At 42.4% G+C, this 11,643-nt stretch overlaps 1 protein-coding gene across 1 annotated transcript in view; it reads left to right on the top strand.

Annotated features, from left to right (window-relative positions):
• Positions 1-3,496: 3,496 nt before the first annotated feature.
• The window catches only part of LOC126473170 (uncharacterized protein DDB_G0284459-like), a 424,439-nt gene continuing 416,292 nt past the window's right edge, over positions 3,497-11,643 (top strand). Inside the window, exon 1 of the mRNA XM_050100050.1 lies at positions 3,497-4,016. Within this exon, the coding sequence (XP_049956007.1) occupies positions 3,936-4,016 (81 nt within the window). The 5' untranslated portion in view covers positions 3,497-3,935. The remainder of the gene's footprint in view (positions 4,017-11,643) is intronic.

Below are 11,643 nucleotides of genomic sequence, written 5' to 3'. Positions count from 1 at the left end.
CTTCCAACTGTATCTAAGATAGCTGAGAAAATCCTCTACAATTGAGTAACATCATTCCTTAACAAAATGGGGTCAATTATCAAACATCACTTTGGAATTATTAGAAGTAGGACAATCAACAGTCTATTGGTTAGTTTCACTGTCATCCATATTCTTAAATTCTTCATCTGGAAGGACTTAACCTTCTGGACTTTCTACTGAAGTGATATGAACTGGAATTATCACAGGAAATCAGTGTGGGGGAAGGTGAATGGAAGACTTATTTTTTGGAATAATTCAATGAAAGTGTGATGCATCTGTAGAGGAAAATGGGTACACAAAACTTCTACGTCCAGTTCTACAATATTGTCCCAGTATTTGGTCAGCATGATAATTGACATCAAATTCAGAGATGCACAGTCAGTAGAGCCCATACAAAGGAGTAACAGAAATGCTGGGGAAACTTAAATGGGTATCCTTGGCAGAAAGATGACGTATTTCTCACAAAACCCTACTGGATAACTTTAGAGAACCTGTATTCAGAGATGACTGTGAGAACATTATGCACCAGTAATGTATATCTCATGTACAGACCATGAGAAAAAAGTAAGAGAGATTAGGTTGCATACAGTGGCATACAGATAATCATCTTTCCCTCGATCAACACATAAGCAGAATAGCAAAGAAAATTGATAACATTGTTATGATGAATCTTCTTTCATGCACTGTACAGTATTTACATAGACATACATGATCTAAGCAGGGCTTTTGATATTATGAATTATTCACTGTGCTTCATATGACATCCAAGGTACAGCAAATGGTAGAAATCATAAGTGTAGAGTCTGAAGAAATTTACTCTGGCAAATCTCTGGAAATCTGTGGAATTCCACAAGGCTCAGTACTGGAACATCTTCTGTTCTTACCTTTTATCAATAAACCACTGTTAAACATATCAAATAATTCTCCTGCTTTATTTGTTAATGGCACAATCTTCTCTCAGCTCTGTACTGCAAGAGAAAGATTAATAACATAACCAGTAGACTCTCGCTCAGGCTGCTACTAAGTGCAAGTGACACAGTACATGCACCTTTTTTTTCCATCCAAAACATGGAACCTATAAAAACTGAGGATACCGTACTAGAACAAGTAACAACACTTTTGGAAATGTGGGATGATGGTACCCTTCAGTTGACTGGGTGCTTGTGTTGTCCTAATCTTTTTGTCTCTTCTTCATCTCAAAGTTGTGCAAGTTGCTGAAGTGGCATGAAATAAAAAGACTTGCTGCAGGTGGGCCTCCCAGTCAGTAGTGCCATACAATCATTTTCTTTTTCAGTGGGACTGCCATAGAAAGGAACTGCTAAAAAAGCCAGGGGATTTGCAATACATTCAGAGCTCTCAGGCAACCACACATTATATAAACACTCTAACAGCCTGTTTATCTTGGACATGCATATTCAGCAATAGCATATGGCATTCCCTTTGGGGGGGGGGGGGGGCTACATGGAGAAAAATTAGACTTTTGTGAAGGAGTAGCCATATGATCAACCATCAAATCAACATTCAAATAATGTCCTGTATTTACAGTCTCTTTAGTCAAAAAACTCTTGATCTGTCAGCAGTACATGGGAAAATACATAACCATGACACATGAATCAAGCAAAACATTTATCTGTCGAGTAAAAGATAGAAAACAAGTCATGATGTGGAAAGATGTAGGGTCAGCTGCACTTTAACACTATACTCCTATCTGTTATAAAAAATCAATACCTCTTGGAATTTAATCAAAAATACTTTTTATTCTGTTGATGAGTATCTAAGAGCAAACTTGCAGTAGCTGTATTGTATGTCTGTAGGAAGTTCTAATAATTCATCAACTGTACACTCACTATTTGTTTATTTATTTATCTTTTTGGGAGGGAGAAAAATCATTAATGGACTTCCACAAAGTTTAATAGTGGGTACTCTGTTGTTTCTTGTGTATTTAATGCACATCAATCAGACTCAGTTATTTTTGCAGACACACTAGTATTATAATTAGTCTCAAAAGACAGACAGCAACAGTTACTGTCCATTTAGCTAATCTCCATTTAGCATGAGCAGGCAAGTAAATAGCAGATTGCAGACTCGGGATCCTCGTATCTCCAGGCAATAATGTCACGTGGCAGTTAGTCAACCTTAATGACATCCTTAATAAATTTAGTGCAAAAGATAGTAGACTTGGAATGAACACACTGTATGCAGTTCTGGTTATGATTAATCCATGCATATTTGTTTCCTGTAAAATGACCCATCAATTTTGTTTCTTTATGGATACTAGCAGCTGCATGGTGTAAACATCTTGGTTGTACACAGGTATCTACTTGGGTAATCTCTCTCATCTTTCTTAACTTGTAGTTAAAGACCACTTTCCAACTGTCAACAGCCGGCCGGAGTGGCCGTGTGGTTCTAGGCGCTACAGTCTGAACCGAGCGATTGCTACGGTTGCAGGTTCGAATCCTGCCTCTGGCATGGATGTGTGTGATGTCCTTTGGTTGGTTAGGTTTAATTAGTGCTAAGTTCTAGGCGACTGATGACCTCAGAAGTTAAGTCACATAGTGCTCAGAGCCATTTGAACCAACTGTCAACAGCTATTTTTTGCATCAATATTTGATGGTGTGATGGTTAATTTTGAGAGCTTTCGTAATTGGACCTTATTTTCATTATCATGTATGTGAGCATTTGACACACATCACATCTGTGAACTGCATCTGACGATAAGGTCAGTAACATTAATTTATGTCAAATATATAGATGATAAAATATAGAGCAGTCATGTTAATTTCAACACATCACTGTAAGAGATCTGCCAGCTATCTATTAACCATCATCATTTACCGTTCCGTTTTGATCCATTATATACGTTATTAGTACACCATCATCATTTATCGTTCCGTTTTGATCCATTATATACGTTATTAGTACACCGGATACAGGTAAGTCAAGAGCAGTTTAATGACGTATCGAAGCCACTGGGCAGCTCTGCATTTTATACGTTCAAAAAGCATTGCTCTTTGTGAATCTAATAATTGGTGGCAATAAGTTCAAATGCTCGACCTTGGATTCAAAAAATGTTATGTGGTATAAATACAACAGCCAATATAGGTTATACGCAGTTTTCAGTACCAGCTCAGCAATAGTGTTTGTTCATCGAGCCTAGATTTTAAAATCGTTACTTTAAGTACATATCGAATCATCGATTAATGCGCAATGCTGGTACAATGAGCATGACTACAGAGAAGTGCAAGTGGAGCAATGTTTTGATGGATTCTATGTTTGCTCCATTACAACAGAACAGGAACTGACGCCCGTCGATGTCAGCTGACGTAAAACACAATTTTTTTTGGTAGCCCTTAGCCGCTTTCGCCTCAACGTGCGAGCCTCTCGTCTGACAACAGACGCGGCCTGGCGACGCTATACGAGCAACGTGGTGCCACCTGTGAGGCAATGTAAGAAGCGAGTGCCGCGCCGGTGAGTCGTCGAACGGTTGTCACCACAACTGCCGGGTCTTCCGCTGGGCGCGATGCGCTGCGCTTCCCCTCTCCTTGTCTCCACAGGAAACGTGATATCATAAGCTCGAAGACGCAAGAAAACGTCGTGACAGTGCAGCCGGTACCGCGCCCCAGAGCAAAAAGAGCTGCGTGTGCCAAAGCTTGCCGTAAGAAGTGCCGCGGAATCCGTCGCCGCACTGCCGGCCACGAGTTGTTTTGTGTTCGACAGGGTGCGTCCCTCACCGCAGCCGTCGCTTCAGCTTCGCTTGTTGACAGCGTGGTCATTTATTCGTGTTTTTGTGTGGCGGGTGGCGGCCAACAGCTGAGAGCTTTGGCGCGTACCGTTCAAACTGTTAACCAGGCTTTTGGTCGCCGACACGGTCTACAATACACGACAATCTGAAATTCTGGGTCAGCTTTTGAGACATGCTTACGAGAAGCAAACAAGCTGCGCTCCAAGAAATCCGCAGGTGGACCATAGAAGACGTCCTAACAGTACTAGAGAAGGTAAGCTTCTGAACTTGTTTTTTAAGCTTTGTCGCGCACGTAACATGCATCATAAATGGTAAAGTCACACATCACTGGGGAAGGATTGAAGAAGTAAGGGACCTAGGAGGCACAGCTGAGTTTAGTTATATAAGAAAAATAAAAAAAATTAAAAAAACGTCACTGGGAAAGGATTGAAGACGTAAGGGACCTAGGACAGCATAAAATAAAAAATTAAATTATCGGAATCATTTGTTTGACAGCTGTGGCGTCTGACTTAGCGGACTAAATGTTTGGTCACTGACCTGAAAACAGGTGCGAAGCATCTTTCTGGGACAGTGTGAACACTTTCTGTTTGCAGCCTACAGTAAAACGAAGGTAATTGAAAATTTAAGCAAATAGGAAGAACATTTTGCCTTTGGTAACGTGACACCGTCAGTTTAAAAACGTGTTACGGAGAGTAAAGAGCTGATCTCACAAAAAACAACATAGTTTCTTAGAGACGAAATCTATTTCCTACGAATTCATAGTTTTTGTTTGTCTGCCTTCGTAAAAGCGCGTAAGCCAACCCAAAGTATGAGTGGAATACAACAAAACAGTTCAGCTAATTTTGCTCTTCGTTTTGTAGATTGATAACGAGTGTGTTTACTTTACCTGTACCGTGGTCTATAGTAGCGCTTACAATGAACGGATCAATATCTCATAGTGGTGATCGCGATATCGATTGCTAGACAGACAGATAAACTTTCGTATCTTATTAATTCCCTCTGTGTAAAGAGACAGATTATCGCTGGATAATTACTCCAAATACATTGCCTATAAAAAATATGATAAAGAAAAACGAATTGTCCCTCTCAATAGTACAACCATCGAAGGATCCGACTTTGCACTGTGGAGGTAGAGTCTCTTCTTCGTACTTTAGTAAAAAGGTGTTTGAAATGTAGAATCGTTCTATGTGATTCAGCGGACTTTGTGTGGACTAGTGGACAAGAGCGGCAGCAGGTTTGAGGCTACCACCTCGGTTGCGAAACTACACGCAGACAACCGTAATTGTTACGCTCCTTGGCTTTATCATCAGCTATCGCTAGAAACTGGCACTGTTCAAGCTATAGGTTTGCAAATACATGTATACGTAACTTCTCATACACCAAGATTGTAAACAGGTAGCACATGTCCTCTTCACATAGAAAAATAAAGAGCAAAAAATCTTACATTGTCGAAAAAATAGTCACAGATGCGCGGTATGATGACAAGCAATTACAAGTGGCCTATTGACGGTTTGTTGCGTTTACCGACTTTATCCCACCGTCAAAAGTTCTAGCTAACCTGAACACATCTGGGAATGGCCTAGCCTGCAAACCGAGAGAAGTGACAGAGTGGTTAAATATCGCAGTCTTCTTCGTAATGAGTGGGATTTAAATCTTTGGGTCATTTCAGTTAGTGCAGGCATTCAAGGTCACGGCCACTTGCCTCGCTATACATATTTACCCGAGCCAATTTTCTTCTTTTAACAAATGGGGCGCCGAAAGAACCTTAAGCTCTTTCACCTCCGCAGTGGCGCGCTGAGGGGCATTGAAATTCCCCTTTCGTCATCTAGCTTTAGATTTTCCATGTTGCGTAAATCGCTTGAGTTGACTACATGTATGGTTGTTTTGAAAAGGACTCGGCCGATTTCCTTCTCCCAACAGAAACAGTGTTTCCGTCTCTAAATGATCTAGTCCTGGGGGCTATAAACCACAACCTTCTTATCTTTGCATGGCCTGCGAGAATGATGCTTATTGCAATATACTCCATTTTCGAAGTTCGACACTATGCAGAGCACCATTCTGAAACATTTTTCTACTAATACGAGTAATACAACATAACTGTCGTTATTTGGCGTGTGTGAAATTAATACTTTGCTTAGAAATGAAGAGATGGTTGGTTGGTTGTTTGGGGAGGAGACCAGACAGCTTGGTCATCGGTCTCATCGGATTAGGGAAGGATGTCGGCCGTGCCCTTTCAGAGGAACCATCCCGGCATTTGCCTGGAGTGATTTAGGGAAATCACGGAAAACCTAAATCAGGATTGCCGGACGCGGGATTGAACCGTCGTCCTCCCGAATGCGAGTCCAGTGTCTAACAAATGAAGAGAGAAAATGTTTTTGAAGAAGGCGGTTAGTTTCCTGGCAGTGACCACGCGGCTGCTGTCGAAAATGGGGAAGTTTTTAAGTAACTGAACTGTATATCATAGGTTCGGACTGCGATATGCCGACCAGTATTATACGATGAAGAGGAACGAAGTAAACCAGCGCTACATCTACCATAGGCATCAAACGTACTCTCAACGATACCACGCTATCCATCACGGGGCTTCCCACTGATAACACGTCTTGAATGGAATCCATAGTATATGAAGTGCGAACAGCTTTCGACAATACGCCTGCCGTCTCACAGTTAGGTGTGGAGCACTTGGATCATAATATATTCTCCTGTAGGAATACATGTCTCTTCAGAGGAATCGAGACGCAGCAGTTCAGAATAAACCCGCACAGTGCACTGCGAGATACGTAATGTTGTCGACGTCATTATACCAACCAGCGCTTTACTTTACACACGTGTTATCAGTGCCCGTGCCAATTACGCATTGTCTGCTGAAAGTTTTGCTGCGATAATTGTGTTATTTGCTGGACGTTTAGCTGCGATACTTGCGTCAGTGTCCTCTCTTAAAACGTCGGCCGAACGTTTAACTAAATATTAAGTATACTTCAGAAACAAGAATAGCAACTGGACTGTTAGTTTCGTGAAGTTTATTTCAGCCAATCCCCACAAAAAAGTTGTCAATATCGGTTTCAGCTGACAAGTCGTGATCAGTAGCCCGTAAACACTTATTAGCCGATGGCTGCGTCAAACCATGCTAGGAATAAGTTCCGGGAGACCCCTAGAAGCCACATCAAATTAGTTGTTTAGTGATAGAGGGTAGCGCAGAACTAACGAAGTTTTAACTAAAGATTTTCGTAAATTCATGTAATTGCGAACTTTTCTGTTGGAGATTAAATATAAACAAACAGAGCAAGGGCACAAATACGATAGTTTGTAGGGGGCCGGGGCTAGACCTGGGGGTATGGAGTATTTTTAATATTTCGGAAGACGAATGGCGACTTTTAAGAGGCCATAAAAAGTTCTACTTCCGACCCTGTTGGAAACCTGCGTAACACCGACTTTTAAATGATTTTCTTGGAAGAAAAACACCTAACTGTACCACGGCTTTTGCTTTCTTTGAAAGCTAGGAGTAGTTGGAGACGGGACAAGCTCGGAATGAAGAAGCAGGGAGAACTAAATCGGCATTTTCGAAAAACCTGTCCTGTAATTTGCTTTGAGAGGAAGAGGGAAACAGCAGGGGTGCCTCCACAAAAATTTGAAGTCCGCTCCCCCTGAATGAGATTTGAACGTCTTAACTACAGCGTGACCTCATTCAGTAATACTTCATATAACCGCAAAAAAATGGCATAGGATTTGAGAATTGTTGCAACAGTACATACTGCACCAAATTACTTTTAAAATGTCTGATTCCATTAATGTACTCCCTGGTATTTGCCTCCCCTTCATCTTTAAGAAAAGTATGTGATACTTGACCGTCACACAGTTTCTGTCGAACTGCAGATCATCATGGTATAATGCATCACATAGCGCACTTTTTACGGCACCAAACTAGGCATTCTTGCCATTGCATTTGTTAATGCAGCAGAGAAAAAAAACGTCAACAAAACCTCTATAAAATTGGTAGTGGCTGTACTTAGGATGCTTGCGAAGAAAGCGTAGGGCTTAACGTCCTATCGGTAACGAGGCCGTTGGAGACGAAACACACGCTCGGATTGGAAATGCTGGAAAAGGAAATCGGTCTAGTACTTTTCATAGGAAGAAACTAGGCATTTGCCTTGAGTGATTTGGGGAAACGAAAGACAAAGTAATTCTGGATGGCTGATCACCAATATGAAACTCCGTCCTCCCGAATGAGAGTTGTTGTTGTTGTTGTTGTGGTCTTCAGTCCAGAGACTGGTTTGATGCAGCTCTTCATGCTACTCTATCTTGTGCAAGCTTCTTCATCTCCCAGTACCTACTGCAACCTACATCCTTCTGAAACCTTAAATACTACGCTGCCTATATGACAACCCGAAACTTTATGACCACATCCTTTAAAGCAGGGATGTCCAACCTTTTAGCGTACGTGGGCCACGTAGTAAGAAGACTTTTTTACCGATCCTGTTACAGATGCTCACTTCTTGGGGGATATTTGCTTCCGGTCGCATGCGGCCCGCCCGCGAATTGGACACCCCTGCCTTATGGCGTGTTGGTCTACGTTTGGAACGCAATACAGCAGCGATTATGCGTGTCATGGACACTCCAAGTACTTGGTAGGTTTCCGGAGATATATGGCATCAGATGTCTACACACAGATCAAGCAGTTCTTGTAAATTACGGGGCGGTGGTTTGTGGTCTCCTAGTTGGCGTCCCAGATGTGTTGCATCGGGCTCAAGCGAATTTCATCGACAAGACATCAACCGGAGTTCACTGTCATTCTCATCAAATCTCTGTAGCACAATTCTGGCCTCGTGACATGGACAGTTATCCTGCTGCAACACGAGATGGCCGCAGTGAACACAGCATGAAGGGATGCAGATGGTCCGTGTTCATGCAGTCCACGGCTGTCATAGTGCCTTCGATTACTACTTCAGGTCCCATGAAAGCCCAGATGAGTGACCCCCATAGCATAATACTAGCCCCACCAACCTGCTTCAGTGGCGAGTTGCATGTCTTGAGTAGCCTGGATGGTGGAGTATCCGGAGACGATCATCGACCTGGTGTATCAAGAAACGTGATTCCTCTGACACTTTTCCATATATCCACTGTCTTATCTCGATGATTCCGCGCCCACACGATGTAGTTGGTTCATCAAGGGAACACACAAGAGTCGTCAGCTGCGAGCCCCATGTTGAACAAAGTGTGCTGCACGATGTCCTCCAAAATACTCGTTCCTACACCAGCATTGTACTCTGTCGTAAGTTCTACTACAAATCGCCGACTATCCAACTTTACAGAGCGGGAAAGCCCACGATCTCTATGTTCTGGTGAGTGTGGTCGTCCAGCACCTTATCGCCTATTCTTGGTTTTACCGCCTTTCAACCACTTTCCACAGACGCTCACGGCAGTAGCACGCGAACAGTCGCTTATCTTAGCTTATTCGAAACACTCGTTCCCAGGCGGCGGGCCATAACAATCTGCCCTTCGTCATGGCACTGGACGCTTATGGCACTGGATTTCCCCATCTGTGGCCCAGATCGGCGCTAGGACCGAGCGAGGTGGCGCAGTGGTTAGACACTGGACTCGCATTCGGGAGGACGACGGTTCAATCCCGCGTCCGGCCATCCTGATTTAGGTTTTCCGTGATTTCCCTAAATCACTCCAGGCAAATGCCGGGATGGTTCGTCTGAAAGGGCACGGCCGACTTCCTTCCCCATCCTTCCCTAATCCAATGAGACCGATGACCACGCTGTCTGGTCTCCTTCCCCAAAACAACCAACCAACCAATCATCGGCGCTAGAATGATTCCCCCATTTGTCTCTGCTCTGCTTATACACAGTACTTTCGTTGGCGCGTAACGTGCCAACAACGCCACCAGGCGGCATTCAATCTCACGGTGAGCAGTGATCATAATGCTTCTTCTCACACCATCGAAGTTCGATACTGTTTCTGTGTCAAGTGTGTAAGTATAACTGTTTATGTGACTGTGCTATGTAAATGTTAAGTGCCGTATCGTGTTGGTGCCTCTCTTTAATATCGCCAAGAGGACCGCCAAGCATAACGTCCTCCTTACATCACCCATAGTGTCAAACGTCCTCTTTCCGTCTGACGTTTCTGAAAGTTCTGAAAAGTGACATGATAAGGAAAAAACATTGTTGTACCACCACCTTCTCTTGCCAACCAAATGATGCTGAAAATCTCTTCCACCATTATACTGACTAGACAAAACAGTGCTTTATCACCTCTGCTTTCCTTGCCATCCAAATGAAGGTGTTGAAAATCTCTTCCACCATCAAGATTCAACAAGGTACCTCAAGTTAGAGTACCACCGGGTGCGAAACGAACTATTCCTGGAAACGGCTTCGTAAAACATTTGTAAATAATCTGTTATGAGACAGTTCCAACCATTCTTTGTGTGTTCGACAAGTTGAATAAGTCAATACTTTTGTCACATATTCAAATGTACTACAGAGAAAGACAATCTGTGCGGTACAGTTGTCTACACGTGTTCAGCATTTTCTGTTACTGCAACGTGCGCCACACCCTAGGTGATCATTTCAGAGTAATTCCTCAAAAAAATGGTTCAAATGGCTCTAAGCACTATTGGACTTAACATATGAGATCATCAGTCCCCTAGACTTAGAACTACTTAAACGTAACTGATGATGTAAGAACATCACAGACATCCATGCCCGAAGCAGGATTCGATCGAACCTGCGACCGTAGCAACAGCGCGGTTCCGGACTGAAGCGCCTAGAACCGCTTGGCTACAGCGGCCGGCAGTAATTCCTCAAACGAGTTTGTAAAACATTATTTTCGTGAACAATTCGTAATGTTTCATGGTCGTATACTAGAGTGTTGCTTCGACTGCTGTACCGACAGTGAAATACAGTCGTAGCTTATCTTGTTTACACGTGTCGCTAATGCTGTATAAAGTGTTGTGATTTAAATGGATGTCCACAGTATTTTAACTATGGGGAGGAGTAAGGCAAGATTTTCACACCGATATTTTTTACATTAAGAGTCGAGCATCGAAGACGTGTCATGCTCTAGAATTAAATTTTGCGGTAGAATCACAAAACCTATTATATCCTAAGGAGTGATGGCTAGCTTCTTAATATTTTTTTGTATGTGGATTACTATTACACCGTACCCAGAAGGTACACGTTAGCTCATTAGTATACAGGATGCGACGCGTACCTTTCTTACCTCAAATAACTTTTGACTCACTAAATATATTTGTAGTCTCTTTCACCAAGTCGGCTAGTGACTATGGTAACATGAAATAAAGACCAATGCGTTTTCACAAACATCATCAGCCATTATATGCTCTTTTTTAATTTTTTATTTAAACTATATTCAGCGATATAGCTCTTTTGTATATCTGACAAGTTATGGAGTAAAAGATGTTGATATTGGTATTTTTGTGTTGTTGCCGCTATTTGAATGGCACTTCGGCCCGAAATTTACGACACACTCCAAGGAAACAAGCGTCAATGGCACTTCGGCCCGAAATTTACGACACACTCCAAGGAAACAAGCGTCGTTGAGACAAGAATTACTTGATGCTATTTTTAGAGCAAGTTGCCAAAGTTTACGCCAGTTCGAAATCTCTTTCCTTCCAAAAGCAGATTCGTCTCAGATATCTTCACGCTTAACAAAATCAACGATTTCATATTGTGCGCCATAGAATGTATGTACTCGAATAAACGTTAAACACATCCGCAGTTTGGAGACTATGCCGTCATCGTTTGCTAGCTACATTTATGGTGACTTTTCATGGATTAAAGGTGAACGATCTTGAGGGTTGGCTTGTTATAATTATGTGGACTGTAATGTTCGATGTACATTGTAAAAGGGACGAAGGC

This window comes from Schistocerca serialis, chromosome 4 (genome assembly GCF_023864345.2).
Source record: "Schistocerca serialis cubense isolate TAMUIC-IGC-003099 chromosome 4, iqSchSeri2.2, whole genome shotgun sequence".
Lineage (NCBI taxonomy): Eukaryota > Metazoa > Arthropoda > Insecta > Orthoptera > Acrididae > Schistocerca > Schistocerca serialis.
The sequence above is the reverse complement of the archived record's forward strand: the minus strand, read 5'-3'. Positions and strand labels throughout refer to the sequence as shown.